Raw genomic sequence first — 21,470 nt, forward strand, 5'->3', positions numbered from 1 at the left:
GTAGTGAGGCACGCGTGAGTGAACGGCCGTATGCAAGGGAGACCGTGTGTGTGAGAGAGCGGTATGTGAGGGAGATGTCGGTTGGCATGCGGGAGCACGCAGCTGTGTCTCCCGGTGTGAATGTGATGGAGTGGAGTGTGTGCGTCGTAACACGCAGGTGTGCGTGGGTCGAATGGCGACAGAGGAACGAAAGCTGGGTAGCGGCTGTAGTTTCGGGGACCGTGCCGGGTTCACCCAGCCGCGAGCACGCGGTCCGTGCTGTGCAACGCACGAGACCGCCACGTGCTCGCTTGCGAGAGTGAAGTCCCGGTCCGGAAACGCACGCGGTGGATTTGCCGATCCCGCGGACGGACAAAGTTTAGGCAGGATAATGGATTTGGACCGGACGGGTTCTCCACGCGATCGTGTGTGTTAAGCTCCAACGGGCAAAGCACATGTGTTCGCGTGGGGCACCCCTCGAGACGTGGGGCTTGTGTTTTTTTTTATGCGCACGGTGACGCCATGGCTGCACGTGGGGTTGGAATCCGGCAGGAGGGGTATCTCTGCCGGATGGTACCGTCCAAGGAGGGACGAGGAACACGTGCAGCTGCATGACGTCACGGGCAGGTGCAAAGTGCGCGAGCTCTGAGTTGCCGCGCAGGTGCTGCGCATGGAAAAAAAAAATAAAAAAAAACAAGCCTCACTTTCGGGTGCACAGGATTCCTGGGCAAGGGGTGGAAGACCCCCTTACCTGGGCACAGGATGAAAACTAGTTAGGGGGAAGGGTTAGCTTAGTTAGACCGACTCCATGGGGCAGGGGTAAGTCCTCATGGAGTCCGTGGAATGGATTAGTTAGAGGGATTGTAGCCAGATTTATGTTGGGAAATAAAATGAATTTTTGAGTTAGGAGACAGTGACAGACAGTGAATGTGTAGTGGGGACGTAGCTTAGCTACGTATTGTTAAAAGGAACGTGCTATAGTTTAAGGGACGACGTGGGAGCACGAGTTAGTTAGGGGGTGCAGATAGAAGGATGGCAGAGTTCAGTGGTGTGTGTGTTGAAGAGTTGGTGAGTGAAGTGGAAGCATGTGCTTGGTGAGTGAGTGAGGCCAGCGGGTCTGTGTGTATGGAGTGAATGGGGAATGCATGGTGCGATGAGTGATTGGGGGGAGGAGTGACTCCCGCCCAAGGGACCCCGGGGTCAGTGTAGAGTGAGTTAGCTGGGTTAGTCAAATTGAAAAATGGAGGTCGTTTTGTTGTTTGTGGGAGTGTAGGCTCGAAACCCATTTGGAGGGGTGCAGGAGCCCTGTTGACGGGCTTGGGAGCGTGGCTGCGAAAGGTGAGTATCGCTGAGTGGGTACCCCGGGCACCAGGCTAGTCGGCCGCGGTAGGCCAAGGGCCCATGGGGGGCCGGGATAGCGTAGTGGGCACGGGTGCGCCTGCTTGGTGCGGGGGCCCGGGGCGCCATTAGCCGCGTGGGCAGTGTTGTGGGCACGGGTGACCCTCAGAAAGGGGCCCGGGAGGCCGGCCTGCCACGTGTGCGTTTCAGGGGAAGTGCCATGGGGGGCACTCCCCGGTGTTAGGGAGCTGGTAGGCTCGGAGGCAGTGTAGTGCCCGGGGGTGCCATAGCGGGAGATTCGGCAGAGGGTCGTGCCTGCCAAAGGGAGCCACGTGTCCCAGCCAGGAGACCGTGTGAGGGCACGGAGAGAAAATTGGGGGGCGAGGCCCGAAATTGTGAGGACACCAACACAGGTGACGGGAATCTGGGTTGTTAGAACCAATAGTTTAAGCGAGAGGCGCTTCTTGAAAGCCCCGGGGTAGTTTAACAGTTAAATGGTTAGGGTAGATTAGGAGATGTACCCCTCCGCACCATCCATCCCCTCGCTGTCGTTGTGGGCCGCTGGACCCACTTTGGTTATAGATCGCCGAACTCTGGGGAGGCCATTCTGAGGCTTCGTTGGGCCTCGACACAGGACGTTAGCTCTCCCTTATTCCCCTCCGGGAAGGGAACGTAGGGGTTGGGAGTAGGCTAGGTGACAGGATAGGTTAGCCGAACAAAGACGATAAAGGGGGTTAGGGGACGATTTATAGTGGGGAAGTAAACATAAAAATAAAAAATAAGTTGGGGCTAAATTGGGGTTTGACAAATTAAGGGAGTGGGTATGTACAGTGACAGGCAAAGGCGATAGGTTGGGAGGGAGACAGGAAGGTAGGTCCGAGCCCGACTTCCAAGTGGCCAGCACCACCGCACTCCCTCCACCAACCTCCACTGAACGGCAAAGGCTGGCCAACTTCATCGGCTGGCCGTGTTTTGCCTCAAAGCGGAGGCCGGCCAACTTCATCGGCAGCTGTTGTTTTGCTGCGAGGCCTGTGCCGGCTGGATCGTCTGCAGCTGCTGTGCTGCAAGGCCTGTGCCGGCCAGTTCATCTGCCGGCTGTGTTTGCCTGCAACGGCCTTCTTCTGCGGGCTGTGTTTGCCTGCTTGCCTTTGCCATGCCATGCCCACTGCCCACGTTCACCAGCCCCCGTTCAATTTTGCTTTACCCCCCCCCCCCCTGTTCATTTCCATGTGCGCCAAGATCCGCAAGGCAACAGTTTGCAAGCTGCAAGAACTGCCCTGTTGGCAGCTACAACACGGGCCTGCAGTGGCGGCCCGTGCACCGTGTTTGTGTTCATCCATCCATTCGTTGTGCTCATTGCGTGTGCCACTTGAGCTGGCACGGAGACTGCATTTGTGCAGCCCATGCACCGTTGTGGTTCACTGCATTCAGTTCAAACCATTCATCCATCCATTCGTTGTGTTCATTGCGTGTGCCACTTGAGCTGGCACGGAGACGTGTTTGTGCAGCCCATGCACCGTTGTGGTTCACTGCGTTCAGTTCAAAAAGGAAGGCCTTGGACTGCGTGTGAGCAGCCAGCCACGTTCCCTGTCACCTGCATTGTTTTGAGCCAGAGACTGCATGCGAGCAGCCTGGCTCCCTGCTAACTGCTTTTCTTTTGCAGAGTTCATTGATGCTGGGCCATGGTTTAGTGTAAAATTTGTAAGTTAAGGTTAAGATGTACTGTAAATATGAGTGCGCCCCCAGCATGTCTGTCCTAGCGCCGGCAATTTTATTTAAGTCGTCCGTGTGAGTGAGTTTGTTTAGGTAGTTACGCAGCCCTCAGGTTATTTATTTTGGGGACACGAATACCATGAATGTCGCACTCAGGGATCCATAGGTAAAATGTACTAGGGGAAAACTACACTTGATGGCACACGAAAATTTGACGACTCGGGACGAGTCTGTAAAAAGGGGAGGGGGTAGTGTTGTGGTTACCAAATTCGCAAACCACCATTCAGGTCCCTTAGGTGAGATATCTCGGTAAGTACATGTGTAGTTAGGCCCAAACCCGTTGTCTAGTGGGAATACATGTCATTTATGCGTGCTGCGACTCTTCAGGATAGCCGTTTTTCTTTTACTATCTTTAATTTGGACCAACCGCCATTGTTACCACCACCAACCACCACATCAACCACCCACCGCGGCGCCGCTTCACGTCACACCTCGCAACCGTCGCATCGCCACCGTTCTTGCGCCGCTTGTGGGTACCGGTGTTGGACTCGTGCAGGGCGCGCGCCGAACAGCGTGTACAAAACCACGGATTTTCCACTTCAAAAACGGATCAAAAACGACACACGCCCACTTTTGTTCCGTCCAATCGGTGAGCGAGGGGCGATTTGGCCCCGCCCCCAGGGCGTTGGAGGGCGATCGATATATGCAAATTTATGGATCAAAAAGCATTCACGCCCACTTTTTCTCGGGCCAATGTTGAGCGAGGTGAAAGGTCGAAGGCAGAGGGTCAAAGATGAGAAGGCGAAGCCACGGGGCTTATAACAGCGACCGCGTTCGTCAGTCAAGAGAACAGAGAGTTAAGACTTCGCGGGCGGTGGAGTTGGGAAGAAGGAGCAAAAAGGAGCTGGTCGCCGTCGTGTGTGTTGGAGTCGGAGCGGAGGGGACGGAGCTGTGGAGAGGCGGCGAGGGCAGACGAGGGGGTGCTCGCGTCGTGCAGGGAGCTGCACCCCAGGGAGGCCGACAGCGCGACCTGGCCGAGGTGGAGACGCTCGTCGCGGGACTCGAGGCAGAGTAGGAATCCTCTATACCCCGAGCATTAGCAACCCCTTCCTGTTTCCCCCCGCGCTGAGATAGTGCGACCAAGGGGGCCCCTTTCCCACCCCCTACCAGACACTGCCCGCGAGGCCCGCGGAGTTGAGGCACCATCGCCGCTCCGCGTCTCATCACCAGACGGGTAGGCCCGACCCGGTCTCGGCCTCAGGCCCGCCTCATCCTTGAGGGTTCTCTATTCTTTTCCTTGGTTTTGGGTATGTGTTGTCGGCGCCGTCTGTGAAGTAAAATTGTATAAGTGTTGCCGTGTGCTCGCGTAATCGGTATTAGATCTGCATTGTCGCATTTGCTTTTTGTGTAAATTGCATTGTGTTTTTCTTTTCTATGTGCTTTTGGTGGAATTGAATATGTGCGCTTTCCGTTCAGCGCGAATAAATGTGCTTTGTGTTGAACTGTTTCCCGCTTCGCTTCGTCATTTCCTTCATTGAATCCTCATCTTGCTTCACGTAAAGGGTTGGTAGTGGGCTGAATACGCCCGATAATTAATCGAACCGTCGAGGTCGACGAATAACACCGCTCGGTTATCCCGATAGTACGGAACGGGTCGCTTAAGTGGCCCGTGTCCGAAGTCGACCTGCGGCGAGGTGCGATCGCCCGGTCTACCCTCCGCGTGGGTACTTAGGTAGGTCGAATTTGGCGAGCAACCCTATCCCACGCGGGGGCTGATTGGCTCGATCGCGGTGAGACCGAAAGGTCCACCCGTGACTGGTTCCCGGCGTTAGTCCGAGAGGGTCACGACTGGATTGTCCGTCCGGTGGGCGACGTGCCGCGATTCGAGTTACGTGGCCGTCAGCACGCTGGCGGGCGCGAATCCGTAACAATATATATATATATATATATATATATATATATATATATATATATATATATATATATATATATATATATATATATATATATATATATATATATATATATATATATTACAGTTCATTAAAAATCTAAGTTGGAGGTGGCCATCCCAACTTGATGCAATTTTTCCACATACACCCAGAGTACAACCAACACTAACTTAATTCATCCGGTGGTGTAGGAGTGCATACAATACAGAGCACACAGGTGCAGGTGGTCTGCAAAAGTATCCAACCCCACACCAAAGTTTTCACATTTTGATGCCACCTCAGTTTATTTCATGATGCTCTCAAATCAAACTTAATATATGGAGTCTTCACAAACTACTCCAAAGCGATGATGTTAAAAAAATGCAGATAAAATGTGAATAAGTTAGATTAACAGAGAAAATAAGTGTAATAGGTTTCACCTGTATGTAATCGGTGGGGTAACTTAAAAATTAACCTCCCCCACTTATCTAAGGAGTTTTAAGGTGCACCTCACTTGGTCAACCCCCTCTCTTACCTAACCTTAATTTAAAAACAAACAAACAAAAACTGTACTTCAAAATGTTTTAACTTCTTCTCTCTCCTTTGTGGATAACTCCATTGTTACAATTCACTCTTTTTTTTTTCTCTTCAAAAAGGCTGAGTTCAATTCGATCCTTCAATCATTCAGTCTCTAAAAATCCAACTTTAACAGCTCTTCCTTTCTCCATTTTCTTAACTCGCCATTATTCCACCCCCCCCCCCCTTGTTGTGTTGTTGACCCTCTAATGTTGTGCTTTCCTCTCACCCGCCTCTTGTCTCCTTCTCCCTTTGTGATAATATGTTCTGTCTGTTAAAGAAATTGGGGTCTAAGGGTGTCTTCGGGAGGTTTCCCCCCATGGAGACATGGTAGACACTGGGGACGTTTCAAACTCGGTGCAATTGTATACCAGCACACGCGCTGTAAAAATCCAAAGGTATTTACCTTCTTCTCCGTTTCATAGTTTGTGGATCATCCGTGCCCACCAGTGGTTCCCTGGTTATCTTGTCCAGCCGCTATCAGGTGAGCAACCAGGGGTATTGCCCCTATATTTAATTCTATAAGCTTGTCATACAGATATACTATTATGATACTGTAAACTGCTGGGACTTGTAAAAATACTGTAAACCTCCCATCCTGTTCACGGAGAGTTCTTCCATTTATTCTTGAAGAAAATTATTTAAAAAAAATTTTTTTTTTGGAAAACCACTATTTTGTACGTGTGTTTAAAAATAAAAATAAACCCCATGTGTGTATATTCACGAGTGATTGTGATGTAAGTGAAGTTGTTGGCTTTCATTATTATGATTGCATGTAGTAATGAAATTTCTCTGTGGTTTGTTTTGCAGGTGGATGGAGGCATGTCTTGGAGATGAACTTCCTCCAACGACGGAGCTCGAGGAAGGTCTCATGAATGGTGTCTACCTAGCCAAGCTGGCACACTTCTTTGCTCCCAAAGTTGTTTCCGAGAACAAGATTTACGATAAGGAGCAAACGCGCTACAAGGTATCTGCAATTCGCAGCATCTGACGTGTTGGTGAATTTTTTTTGGAATTTTTTTTCTTTTTTTTTTCTTTACAGGAGTGAGGCTCATGGAAGAGCAAGGTAGAACTGACAGTGGGACAAAGATCAAGTCGATAAACTAACAAGAAAAGAGGAGAGGGATTAGGGAGGAAACACTGAAAATAGTGTTAAGATGCTGGGTTAGGATGTGTTCATGGGGGTAATAAAGTTCATGGGTCAGGGTGGGGGATGACAAGAACAAGAAAGCATTACATGACACTTTATGGAGTTTCTGCACCGACATGAATTCAGTTATCGTCACCACGAGGCAAAACTAGAACGGCACTCGGTAGAGCGCGTACCTCCGCCAGGCTGAAGGCTGAACAGTTCACGTTGTGTGTCCCACTGATTGGTTGGATGCGGATCTGGACCTGAACCCAAATATCGAATCGGCTTGGTGTCTCGTCTGTTGGCTGCGTGACGTCATGGGCTTTCCCTCACCGAAGGATTCCACACACAGTTCCACTTCACCTCCGATCACGTCGACCGTCATCAATCGATCTGTGATTTCCATGTTGCCGTCACCACAAATCAATCGATCTGTGATTTCCATGTTGCCGTCACAACGAATTAATCGATCTGTGATTTCCATGTTTCCGTCACCACGAATCAATCAATCTGTGATTTCCAATTCGCTCTTCCATGTCTTGGTGATGTTTATCAGAACTTTCGAATATTTTAAATGGCAGGATTTGATTCGATTCGGATTGTTTTCATTCATACAAGATGTTCACAAATTACCAAATTCAAACTGTAATGAAAAATAATTAAATAGGATACATGACACCATCTAATGACAGAGACCTACAGAGAGAGCTGCAGGTTTCAGTACAGTACAGTACCCCATCCATTTTCATTGGGTGGAGGACAGTATCCCAATTCATTGATGTTTATTACCGTTTGAATTTGGAATGGTAATTGTTGCCATGAAATATTGTTTGTTTCGTATGCAGCCTGTGCCTGCTGGTTGCATCATTTTTCTGGAAGCGCAATTGTACCGCTGATGTTGTGCCATGGTTACCAGCAAGCTGGTACTCATTTTGCCGACCTCAGAAGGATGACAGGGTGAGACAACCCACCTGACGTTATTTTAACGGAACGACGGGCTCAAACTCAAGACCCTTAGATCTTCAGACAGCCACCTTTCCTGTTAACCCAACATCATGCTTGTATCGTTGATGAGTAGGGCAGCCGAGGAGCCGCGATTTGGCCTTCAGTTTACACGAGTTGAGCACGTATACTTGTCCTGCCTCAGTCATGTCGAAGAGGAAAGGATCTTCTCACAAGTTCACAAGAACAAGATCGATTGCCGGCGGCATTTGTCAAATGAGGTCACGTGCTCTCCTCACATGCAAAATCAACTCCTCCTGTAACCCCCACCCCCACAATCCCCCCCACCCTTCCCCGGGTAATAAGTTTGATCCTCCGGGATGTCTCGTCAGAAAGGCCAAGAAAGCCTGTGGTGAATACAAAGCCGAGCACAGCAACATGAAGTGACTCATCCGTCAGGTCGTTGCCATGTCTGTTTGATTGATCTCTGCTTGTTTGGTGATTTATGATCATTGAGATGAGTCCACAGGTAGACTGTAACGAGGGAGACTGGATTTATTTGCTTTTGGGGCTTGTTTGCTCATGATAAATCTAACCTTGTTAACCCATAAGTTTTTGGCCTTTTGTTGAACTTTCTACAGGCCATGGGCTTGCACTACAGACACACAGACAACACTGTGAAGTGGATGCGAGCCATGGAAGAAATCGGCCTTCCAAAGGTATGCTTTTACATCTCTCCTGCATCATATGTTCACGATCACCTGATTACTCACCTGCTGCAATCGCATATTCGTTTGATACTTGTCTTGTTTGCCATTTCCATGTGAGCACATAGGTCACGATGATGGTTCAAATGTGATGTATGTGGTGGAGTGAAAATATGTATTGTATTCATCCTCCTCTCCCCCCCCCCGTCCCGCACATTCCCCATGCTTCCCATCGCCTCAAGGCCCTATACACGAGGAGTAGCGACATGGTGTGACACAGATATTTCTGGTCACGTCGGTCATGAGTGCCATTTTGTTTCCATAGATGGTTCATTGAATGAGCACACCATAGTCGATCGCTCACCATTATTTTTAAAATGCCAAGATGCTGTGCAATTGGGTGCACCAATCGATCAGGGAAGGGTTTCCAAATGTATAGGTTCCATGCAGATGCTGGAAGGACAAAAAAAATTCGGAAAATAGAGTTCGTCGTCTGAGATGAAAACCGACTGTTAGGGTGGTTTCTGTGCCAGGTAATTGTAGTTCCATGTGTACATGTATGTACGTCTGTGTGATGCTGTAATCACATCGTAGTTGGTATAACTCGTAATCAGAAATAAATAATCATTGAAACATCGAGATAGATAATTTATGACAGATCAACTCAAGAACATCCTGATAACGTTGTTTATAAGTAAACACTTTATTTGACTGTCTGTAACACAATTTTTTTTGTTTGTTTGTTTTTTTCCAAATTTGTCGAAGTGTTGTAGTTGACATTGGTTTCCAACATGTCACGGTCCATGAAACAATTGATTCCAAAATAATTCGGGATCCATTTGCCTTTGGCCTCACCTTGAAGCAAAACAGTATAGTGTATTGAAAAAAAAATACAAGAATCAGAAGAATGTTTTCAGTGGTACAGTACTTGTGCTAAAATATATTATGAGTTAGAAATAAAATACCTCCTTCACTTTGGGCTAATCTGCATTCTAATGCAGCCCTCATATTATTCCTTCTTTGTTCTTTCTAAATTTCTTCTTTCCTGCTCTGTGATTGCAAAGAAAAACTTTCCTTGTCCACATCTTCTCAATGGGGCTGGCAGGAACTCCTTACAGGTACACATTGTCATCTCTAAGCTTCCCAGCCATGGTTCTAATCCCAATGCAGATATAAACTGTAGATCGATGTTTCACAGGTGGCGTGATTCATCAACTTGTGTGGGCGTCCCTCAAATGGACGTTAAGCCAGGTGTCCGTCTATCATTAGTTGGTGGATGTTAAAGATGCAAGAGTAGGCCAGTTATCACCAGCATTCTGGTCAAATTACAAATTCCTGCCCTAACTGCTGGGAGGGCAATGGCAAAGCACCGCGTATCACCCTTGCCAAGCAGCTACAGACCTGCCTTCAGGCAGAGCACACAATCACTGAATCGATCATTATTTTCAATCTTTCTTTTATTTTTCACTCATGATTGTTTGTTATACTTTCTACTTCTCTAATCTCTTGGTGGTGTGCGCATCTGGTGTGGATAGTGGCCCTCCATTGCTCTTTCTCTTTACTACTTCCACTTCTTTGAAATTTCTGCATTCAGTTACTACTGATGTTTATTCTACTCACTCGCTCTGTACACTTCAAATTGGGCTCTCATCGGTGTGAACCCTAACTTGCACATTCCAATTAATTTTCCTGTGGTTTCTGCGATAAGTTTTAAGGTTAAATCAGCCCTGTCTGATTGTATGCTTATTCCGATGTGTTGGAAGAACGAAAATGAAGCATGAAGTCATGTAATCTCCCTTTTTGGTGCAGAGAATAAGCTTGATTGGAAAAGGGACACATTACGCTTCATGCATAATGGGTGCAGGTTAAGTGTGCCATGCTCAATGGGTACAAATTGGCTTCCAATTGCAAGTTGTCGTTACTCCTAGTGTATTGGGATTCTAGTCCCGGCTTCACCTCCCCTTCCCCCCGTCTGAAAAGATCGGAAGGCGCGATATTGTTTCCCCATCTTCACCGAGCGAAGCACTAAATTGTGTGCATCGATTTGGACTCCTCATTCAGCACCTCGAGGACCCCCAAAAGGAAATCTAGAGTCTCTGCAAAGATGACTGCATTATCTGCAAAATCAAGGTCAGAGATCGTGACATTCCCAAACGATGCGCCGCAGCTTGATCTCAACGACATGCTCCCCATAATCCAGTCCATAGAAGTGCTGAAAAGTGTGGTGGCCAGTACACACCCCTGACGAACTCCAGTAACAACTGGAAATAAGTCAGAGATGGATTCACCACATCGAACAGCACTTTCAGTACCAGAGTTTAGTTCATACATCAGATTGATCAATTTTGGTGGCACTCCACGAAGACCAAGAATCCTATAGAGGGCATCCCGATTCACTGAATCAAACGCTTTGCATAGATCAACATTGGCTGCAAGCAGCCCCTGCCGAAACTCCCGTCTGCGTTCGGTGAGGACCTGGAGGGCAAGGATACGGTCAATCGTTGACCTCTTTGTGTAAAGCCTGACTGCTTGAGGCTGGTGCTCAAGCAGATGGTGGCGAATCCTATCAAGAATTATCCGAGCACAGACCTTGCCCAGCACTAAGAGCAGCATAAACTCTCGGTAGTTGTTGCAGTCCTGGCGATCCCCCTTCCCTTTCCAGAGAGGGACAACAAGGCCCCTCTTCCAGTCAGTTGGGATGATGCCTGTGCTCCAGGCAGAGCAGAAAACTGCATGCAACGACACAAGTGCAGCATTTCCACCAGCCTTGACAAGTTCAGCATGGATGCCACAGATCCCAGGAGCTTTACCCCCTTTCAACCGGTTCACCGCAGCCTGTGTTTCCACAAATGAAGGTGGATCACAGTTCATTGGAGGATCAGCAATAGGGATAGTAACACCCCTGACATCCAAGTGAACAGCTTGTGGATCAGCCTGGTACAGCTGCTCAAAGTAACCGGCCCAGTGGGCCTTCTCTTCGGACTCCTCTGTCAAGAGCCCACCACTCTCTGGTACAACTGCAGTACACCGAGGGATGGGTTTGAAGGAACACAATGCACGAATTCTCCTGTAAGCAGGACGAGAATCACTTAACCACAGGTGATGCTCCACCCCTCACATATTCCTCGCAAATAGGCCTCCTTATCCCCACCATCAGCACACGTACAGTTTTACGCCTCAGCTCTGCCATTAAGTCTGGTCCTGCAGCTCTGGGCAAGGGTGAGTTCCAAGACATCCACCGTCAACATCAAGGATGATGGTCTTGAAGGCACTCCACAACTCTTCAGGATCCCCCAAATCCCCACTCAGCCTGTTCGCAAACTCCTCAGCTACCCACGCATCCTTGAGCTTTCCAACATCCAGCCGAGGCTGGGATGGTACCATTCTCCTGAATTTAAGGTGCAACTTCAGCATTGCTACCACAAGCCTGTGGTCGGTATTAAGGAACTGAGCACTCCAGTCGACCCTGCAGTTCTGGATTGTCCTCCAGCGACCATCAACGAGCACATGGTCAATCTCCTTTGCCACACCACCAGCGTTGGAATACCAAGTCCAGCAATGAGCCTGCAGGTACTGGAACCATGAACCAGCCACCCTAACTCCATGACTTCTTGCAAAGTCAAGGGACTTAGTGCTATTCTGGTTCACAGTTTCAGATCCATGGGGACCAACACACGTCTCATAAGCATCCCTATCATTTCCAGTTGATGCATTGAATCCCCCAAAACTAGAAGAGTATCTCACTTGGGGCGCTGATCAACGACAGACTCGAGCGTGGCCTCAGTCGGAGCATATGCAGAGACCAGGGAAACAACACCCAAGGAGTGACGAATCCTGTGTCATACGCTCGTTGACCGGTGTTACCTCAATTATCATTGGAGTCAGCTTATTGGCCACAGCCACAGCAACTCCTTGTGCATGGTAACCATCAGAGCGACCAGAACAATAGTAGGTGTAACCACCTGCCATGATCTCACCACTTTCCGGTCTCAGAACCTCAGAGAGTGCTGCAATACCGATCTTCAAATGCTTGGGCAAAGATGATAACAGAGTCAGGTGATCATCCTCTCTTTGGGACAGGACATTCCAGGCACCCACCCAAAGGGACCGCCTCAGGTTAACCCAAGGAGACCGCCGTCTGGTGGACGATACCTCAGACAAAATGGACAGACTTTTAACCATGCATCCCAACTATCTCTTTCTTTTAAGTGGCAATTTCAATTGGCTTGGTTGTTGCCCCCCCCCCCCTCTCATCAGCAATGCCACTTCAGCAAAGGACTTCTGTAACTCCATGGGACTGATTCGATCTGTGACCTTTCACACCCAGACTTCTTTGAAAAGCAAATCCTCCCTTCTGGATTTGGTTTTGACGAACTTCCCTGCTTATGTTTCCAGGTCTGCACTGATTTGTTCATCTTCTTATGTTTGTGAGTCAACATCTCTCTGCCAAGTCTCAGAAAGCTGCTTCATTGCTGGAAAGTTTGGCAGTTCACTCAGGCAGATTGGCAGGGACTGCAAGCAGCCATCTCTCTTCAGGACTGGTCTCGTATATCGACTGCCCCTGATGTTATTTCAGCCTAGGAATTCTTCAACGGAAACCTGCTCTCCCTTATGCACAGATCCATCCCATCTCATATTCAGTTATTCACCCCCCTTCTTCCCACCCATGGTAGATTCAATTTTGTAGTGAGGCAGTTGCTTTGAAAGAACTTGCCTTCTCTTCCTGAAAGACAAATCTCACTGAAAGCAAACTCAGATGATTCCACAAACCCCTAAATAGGTATGTATCCACTCTCAGGAGAGCCCAAAAAATTCTGGTCATCTTCAACATTGAACTTTCAAACTTGTCTCCTTCCTCTAAAACTTGGTGGGGCCTTGTTATCTCTGTCTTTAGAGTATGCTCTCTTTCCATCCATTCCCTACTTCAAATGTCAACACAGCCGACTTCGCTTGTGAGAAGGCCAAATGCCTCAATTCTGTTTGCTGACAAATCCTGTCCCCAACCCTTCACTCTCGGTACCCACCCTACCCAGTCATACCCATCTGCTCCTGGACTCTGTCTCTTTTGCACCTGAGAGGTGGAGAAGTCTCTTGCGACCCTCGACTCTGATTTAATTCTCCAACTGGACTGGACGACATCGGTTTGCGTGTCCTAAAACCATTGGTTTCAGATCGTTACTTCAACTTGGATATGCTGCTTCGACTCTCCTTTCAATGGATAAAACCGCTCAACGTCACATGAGATCAGGGCCATATCTCATGCGTTTTATACAGTCTGGCATCCCACCATGCTAAGGAAACTGTCTGCCTATGGCATCCAAGGCCGACTCCACAATGGCTTACTGACTTACTCTACTCTCGTAGACATCGTCTGGCTCTCAACGGAATTCTATCTTCTCTCCCTGTCAAGGCTGGAGTGCCCCAAGGCAGTGTTCTGTGCCCAGTCCTATTGCTGATCTTCATGGAGCTCAATCTGGAAAATCCCCTTTATTTATTTGCTGATGACTCTACCCTCTGCCATGACATCCCTTATCCTTCTGACAGGTAGGCTGCAGCCTCTTCCCTGTCTTCAGACCTTGGCAAAATCACAAGCTGATTAAACAATTGGAATATGCCCTTCAATCCAAACAAATCTCTGTCTGTCTGTCTCTCTCACTCTCTCCCTCTCTGTCTCTCCAAAGGAACTGTCTGGAAAACCCTCCCATCCACTTACTTAACAATCCTCTTGAATTTCAGTCAAACTACTGGGTGTCACTAGAGGCCATGATCTTTCTTGGACAAACCACATATCTAAGTTGACCTCCAAAGCCTGTCGCTGACTGGGCACCTCCGTCCTGTGAAGTCGTTCCTTGGTGCATCTGAACTTTTATCCACCTATAGGGCCTCCATGCGCAGCTTGATGGAGTACTACTCACCCCTCTGGGTTGGTACCCCTGTCTCACACTTTTCTCAGCTTGACACTTTGGAAACCAAGGCCTACAAAGTCATTGGAATCTCCCACGATGAATCAGATTCTCTGGGCCTATCATTTTCACATAGCAGACAAGTCGGTTGTGTCTGTCTTATTTCACCGCATCTTTTTCTGGTCTTGTGCCATCTTCTTTCCCACCTGCCCCCATCAGGTTTCTGCAGTGTGCATGTGGTCCACCAGAAACCCCCACTAGCAAAACTCCCAAAATCCAGAATCCCTGCTAACCTGCACTCATTTGTTCCTTTTCCTCTTTTAACTACCTGTTGAACCAACTTCTACATTCTCTTCAATCCCATTGTTCCTTCTTTGTCTTGAAGACGTCTGTTCATTACAATCTCAGATCATCCAAAACCATCATCTTTTCTACCCCCATAAACCCTCAAGCTCATCTCTTTCCAAGTTTCTATTATTTCCTTCTTGAGAGATTGTGGCTGGATCCATACTGCAAGGTGGATTGAGCGACCGTGAGGTGGCACGTCGCCTTGGCTGTACACACCAGACAATATCGGCCCTGGTGGACAGACACCCTCCACATCTCTGCAGATGACAGACCTCGATCAGGGAGGCCAAGAGTCACCACTGCAAGGCAGGACAGGCAGATGGTCCTAAATCAGATGGCTTCAGACATTGAGGACTGAGTGGGACAGAATCCAGCAGCAATCCATCCAAAGACAGGTAGGCAGTATTAGCCGACGATGCACTCATGTATCCAAAACAATGGTGGCCACACACGCGATTGAAAGGGGACTGACATTGCACCCTGTGCTGTTCTGTACTGTAGAACAAACTTATGAGATGGTGTATCTTGGTCAAAAACTTGACATGTCATCAATAAAATGCCAATGTTTCAATTAGCAATTGTTGGTTTGTTTTATTTTGAACTGTTACAATTTTATTACATTTCAAACAAGTGGTAAGTTTCTTTTGCATTTCACTATATCTATATATATATATATATATATATATATATATATATATATATATATATATATATATATATATATATATATATATATATAGTTTTTATTTGATGATTTGTGAACACTATTTTCTGTTGTTTTTTTTTCTTTTTGTTCAGATATTTTATCCTGAAACCACTGATGTGTATGACAGGAAAAACATGCCACGAACGATTTATTGTGTCCACGCCTTGAGGTGAGCACTTAGCTTTCAGCCTTGTATTTATCTTTGAATATAAATAAATGAAATCACTTATTTTGTTTTGCTTTATGTTATCTTTAGATGATTGGGATAATCCATTTTTCAGAAGCATGGACAACCTACGATTTGTACTTTTTCCTACTCCACTGATATTTAACAAAACGCAAATTTGACTTCTCAGGTGATGTTTTGTTTGTGGTCTGTGAATTTCCTCAAGCTTATCAATACCAAAGGAAGCAATTCAGTGCTGATTGTCAAATTTGGTCGAAGGTTCGAGAGATGGCCTTAACCTCTTTGTGGTTAATGTCATAAGGAGTAGCATCCAAGGTGGAATGGTCAGGTGGAAAGCCGAACTGATTGTCAGAGATTCACGGGTTGCAGAAGAGAGTGTCCAAGGTCAAAAGTAATGAATGACTCAATTACTTTGCTGATGATGGAAAGCTGGCTGATATGTCTGTAGCTTTGGAATCTTTGTTATGGATAGAGATATGTTTGCAATTTTCTGAGGAAGAGGTTTGCCATCCATGAAGGACCTGTGAAAGAAAGAGGAAATCAAGACCGAAGTTCAAGCTGTTGACTCCACCATCATGTCGCCTCTCAGCATGCTGAATGACATTCCATGGTTCCCTTAGTTTAATATAAAGATGGCAGGATTTATCCATCCCTCTGTCTGTCATGCTGTTTTCTCTGGGAAGTAATTATGGCGTCACGTCTCGCCGAAGGCTAGACCTCTTCGGACATGTACGTCATCCCGGCGTCCAGCACTCGACCTATCCTGTCGCTTCACCGACGTCAGTTGAACACCATAACCCATATATCTGACTATCTGACATCCGTAGCCGACGAGCAGAATGCGAGACGTTAGTTGTCGGGATGATGGATTTAGTAAGATGGTGTTACATCTGGTATGTCATTACCATGTTTCCTCTAAGCCTTTTCCAGTGCTATATTATTCATTCCTCGATGAGATTAGCATTTTGAAACTTGAAGAAAAATATAAAAACGAATTCTCATCTGATCCCTGGGAACATATGATATATTTGTAATTTTTTGGGGCAAATAAGTGTGCTTGTTACTGAAGCTAACACTGAGTTGTTTTCAGTAAGCAAATTGCTTCTGCAATAAAAAAAATCATTTTAAACATTGACTGTTAGTAAACTGTATTGCTGTACTGTAACGTTTGTAAGTTATGCTGTTCAACTACGGGAAGCGAAGTGAGGGCTCAATGCCAGTCGCAAGTAGGAATGTCGTCACGTGCCTCTTTGTGTTATTTTGTTGTTGTCCTGCCAGCCAAAAATTCAGTAAAGATGTTTTTGCTTATTTTGCCATTGTCAAGCCATCCACGTAAATACAGTATGTGTTTATTACCCGCGTACGTGAAGCAATAAGTGGGGTTAAGCAATTGGTTCACGTCTGTCTGTCTCTGTCCATCCTCAAATGTCAGTTTATGATCGAGGGACAATTTTATTTCCATTGAATGTTATATTTTGAGCACAAATCGGAACATGAATTGAAAAACGAACCTGCAGTTTATCAGTACTTTGGCTCTGAATTTGTCCCGATCTCGCTTGCACAGAGAGGAGTGAAATAATTATTTTACTCTGTCTGTCTGCCTGGCAGTCAAACAAAGTTGAAAACCATTCAATACAGGAAAATTACTGTTTTTAAGGGTGTCATAAAGGACACAAACAACAGACATGAATAACTAATGTCATTTATTTAATAAGGTGGTGTACAAGACGCTGCATCAGCAGCGGTAAACTTCCAGAATTTTTTTTTGTTTTTTACGACCTTTAAAATCTTTATTTTATTTCAATTTAATCGTATAATTGAACACTGCAGCATTCAGATCGCCGTTTTAGCACTTTCCAAAACCTTCCGTTTAGCAGTACTTGGACAATATATTATGTCATCACAACCAATCAGATTTGCCGCTTGTAGACCCTGCTCAAGTTCTTGTTTCTCCAGACAGCGTGGGGTAATGTGTTCCATGAACTCTCTAGTTTTACATATGATTGCGCTATGAAAAGTATTTAAAGCAGCAACCCTAAATAAATAGATGATTCGCTGTCAATAAGAGTTAGAGTAAAAATATAATATCTTGGGTTTCCTTGAATGTGGATGGGCCTGTCTCAAATGTTTGCATTTGTTCTCAACATTTGATTAATATTATATATTTATATTTTTTTGATTTGTAGGTGTTGATTACAATCAATGATATTAGCTTTCTTGTGATATAAGTTTATTTATGATTGCTGTTTAATGTTTACAATCACATGAAGTGAGCAAGAAGCAATGAAAGCCAATGAAATGGAGGGCCTTGGATTCTGTGGTCTCAAAGGTGGTAAGGTGAGAAGCAGCTGTCCAGAGGGAGAGCCATAGTCCATGACACTTTGGATGAAAGTCTGCATTATTAGCATCGGAACGACTTTGGGACCAGCTTGGAGATGTATATGCATGTTGGTGTGGGGTTCACAAGGGCGTTGCTCGGACCCCCTACTCGATGTCCGATCCTGTAGCTGCAAGCCACGGATAACTTTGTGATCTGACAGGTTGCTGAACAACCACAGACACCCTCTGAAAAGCCCAAGTTTGACAGGGTCCCCACTCCAAGACTCTCGTTACCTGACCGTTGATTTTGCCCCACCCAGATGGGGAACCACGCTCTCAACTTCCCACCTCGTCTACTTGGTACGGCCAAGCAAAACCTTAGGTGGGGCATTGGCTATTCTAATGGAGTGAATCAGTGGGGCACAACTTCCCATCCATTTATTAAGTATACTTCATCAAACCAAGGAAGGAAAAAAAAGACCTTCCGGTTCTGGTTTTGGAGCGACGAGAGGTTTCCTTCGGGGCTCCCTGCTGACGTTCTCAAAGTTAAGTTTCCGGTCGTTATTTGTCCCGTTTTAACTGTTTAATTTTCTCACCTACATGTTACTGTGTGTTCCTTGTTCGGTTTTGTTTCAAAAATCGTGCTATTTTGTGAGTATTTTTGTCGACGTTCTTACCTGGTGTATGAGGCCTAGGCCTTGGCCGAGGCTTGAGGCCCACCGGTTCTATTCGGTGTTCGATCGTTTTTTTTTGTTTGTTTGTTTTTTCTCCCCATCACCTTCAATTTCTATCCTCCCCATTACCTTCAATTTTCATCCTCCCCACTTTCCAAACATCCCCCATTCTCCCAACTAATCTCTTTCTTATCTCAAAAAAATATATATATATATATATATATATATATATATATATATATATATATATATATATATATATATATATATATATATATATAAACCCGACAACAACAACACGTTCACCTTCTCCCGATTCTGCTTCTTCTTCTTCTTCCTCTTAACTTCCTCCTCGTCTTCTTCCTTCATTTTTTTTTTTCTACACTTCCATGACCTAATCTGTTGAACTCTCTCAAACATTAATATTAACAACAAAAACGATCTTATAATGCTTCATCTTCCTCTCTCACACATGTGGTGCTCTTTACTGTTTCATAATGCACTACTCTTCTGCTATTTTAACAGACTGCTCTCATTTTGAGCTCTCCTTCATTCCTTGCCTAAAAAATCCAACTATCACAGCGCTTCTTCTCTCCATTCTCTGAATTTGCCTTCATTGCATCCATCAAGAATTGTGTTAAATCGCATCTCTGACCTAAAACTTTTAAAAACCACAGTTTGCCATGGATGTTCGCTTTCCATCAACCATTCTTTTTTCCAACTTCAGTGCCAACTGACCCCCCTCACCCCTCACTCTCACTCTCAAAGCAACCATCCCACTCTTCTCCCTCCAAGCCTCCCTCTCACCTCTCTCAAAAATTCCCCCCTCACCTTTCTCCCACCTTTCATCCCTCTCACTCATCCTTCTCAAAGTTGCCCCCCCTCTCATCCACCAAGCTGCCTCCCTCCACTGCCCTCTCACCTCCATCTCTTCACTCTACCTCCTCAAATCCTCAATTGCCTTCTTCCTTGTCTCTTGTCCCCCCCCCTCTCCCCCCGCACCACAGAGCCTTTTCTCCTCCTCATTCGGCCCTCTCCCCTCGCTATTCTGCAATACCCCACACTCTTTTAACAACCCTCCTTACCTCCCCCCCTCGTCCCTTGTCTTACCCTCCCCCTCCCCCTCCACCTCCTGCACCCAAAGCCTCCTCCCCTACCTCTTCATTAAAAGTGTGGACCTCAAATATCCGGGGCCTTCGCTCAAACCTTTCAGATCTTTCCATACAGGTTGCCACTGACAAACCAGACATTATCTGCCTAACAGAAACTTTCCTCTCCCAAGACCTGTATGACTCCCAAGTATCTCTCCCCGGTTACTCCCCCTTACGGTATGACAGACCTGAGCCTCGTCCTGGTGGAGGTGTTGCTCTCTTCATCAAAGACTCTATTCCTCACTCTCCATGCACTGCTCTCACTCCCCCACACCCCCAGGAATACCTCTGGCTTCGGCTTCCCTCCACTCCCACCTCATGTTTATATGTGTACTGTACCGTCCACCGAACATTGATGACTCCATCTACACCTCACTATCCGAAAACATGGACCATTTTCTATCTTCTCATCCAAACTCTCTCTTCCTCTTATGTGGTGACTTCAATTGTCATCACGCCAGTTGGCTAGGTGTGGGTACCTCTCTCACCTGCCATGGCACCTCAGCAAAAGCTTTCTGCGACTCATTAGGACTGACTCAATCGGTCAACTTCCCGACCCGGATCTCAACCAATGGTACTCCATCTCTTCTGGATCTGATTTTGACAAATTTCCCTGACAATATCTGCTGCTCTTCCTTCGCTCCAATCGGTTCTTCTGACCATGTCCTTGTCAAAGTGGACATCTCTCTGGCTGTTATCAGAGAACCACCTCACCGCCGTCGAGTCTGGCATTTCGCTCAAGCCGACTGGCAGGGTCTCCGAGCAGCCATCAAACTTACAGACTGGTCTCCTATCACTACTTTCTCAAACATCAACTCATCCTGGGAATTCTTTCAAAGAAACTTGCTCTCCCTCATGCACAGATTTATCGCCCCTCGTGTTCAGTTGTCCTCCCCTTCCTCCCGCCCTTGGTTTACTGAAGATTGTGGCGAGGCAGTTGTCCTGAAACAACTTGCCTTTGCCTCATGGAAAGCAAACCCAACTGAGGGCAATCTCAGTTCCTTCCACAAAGCTCGGAACAAGTGTGTATCTACCCTCAGGAGAGCCAGAAAACAACATCTTTCTCATCTCAAGTCTGAACTCTCAAACCTCTCTCCCTCCTCAAAATCCTGGTGGCGTTTAATCAAATCTGTTTCTGGTGTATGTTCCCCCTCCATCCCCTCCCTTACCTCAAATGGCCGCACTGCTGATACCACACGTGATAAAGCTGAATGTCTAAACTCGGTGTTTGCAGCCAAATCTTGTGTCCTAAACCCATCACTATCTCTACCCACTTTACCCAGTCGCACCCAACTGTCCCTGGACTCTGTATCCTTTTCTCCCGACAAGGTGGAGAGCTTGCTTTCAAACCTCGAGTCAGATTCTGCAACCGGTCCAGACGGCATCAGCCCACGTGTCCTCAAAGCCTGCTCTTCTGCTCTTGCTCACCCTCTCTCTGTTCTATTCACCCTCTCATTTGCCCAAGGTCATCTGCCATCTGCTTGGAAATCTGCTAACATCACTGCCCTGCAAAAAAAAGGTGCAAAAACAGATCCCTGTAACTACAGACCAATCAGCCTTCTCCCAATTATCAGCAAGGTTATGGAATCCATCGTTGCTTCAGACATGAAATCCTTCCTCTTCTCCAATGGCTTTATTTCCATTCATCAATTTGGTTTCAGACAAGGTCACTCTACCCTGGATATGCTGCTTCTGCTCTCCCATCAATGGATGGAGGTCCTCAATGCCAGACAGGAAATCCGAGCCGTATCCCTGGACATATCACGTGCTTTTGACACAGTCTGGCATCCTGCACTACTCACCAAACTCTCTTCCCATGGTATTCAAGGCCATCTCCACTCATGGCTCGCAGACTTCCTCTCCT

The 21,470-nt window shown here is 46.7% G+C and overlaps 1 protein-coding gene across 1 annotated transcript in view; it reads left to right on the forward strand.

Annotated features, from left to right (window-relative positions):
* Positions 1 to 21,470, forward strand: part of IQGAP1 (IQ motif containing GTPase activating protein 1) — a 172,076-nt gene that overhangs the window by 77,817 nt on the left and 72,789 nt on the right. The window contains exons 3-5 of the mRNA XM_085847619.1: positions 6,348 to 6,504; positions 8,253 to 8,330; positions 15,368 to 15,444. Of these exons, the coding sequence (XP_085703745.1) occupies positions 6,348 to 6,504; positions 8,253 to 8,330; positions 15,368 to 15,444 (312 nt within the window). The remainder of the gene's footprint in view (positions 1 to 6,347; positions 6,505 to 8,252; positions 8,331 to 15,367; positions 15,445 to 21,470) is intronic.

Source organism: Eptatretus burgeri, chromosome 11, assembly GCF_056783735.1.
Source record: "Eptatretus burgeri isolate ZD-2024b chromosome 11, Ebu_testis_v1, whole genome shotgun sequence".
NCBI lineage: Eukaryota > Metazoa > Chordata > Myxini > Myxiniformes > Myxinidae > Eptatretus > Eptatretus burgeri.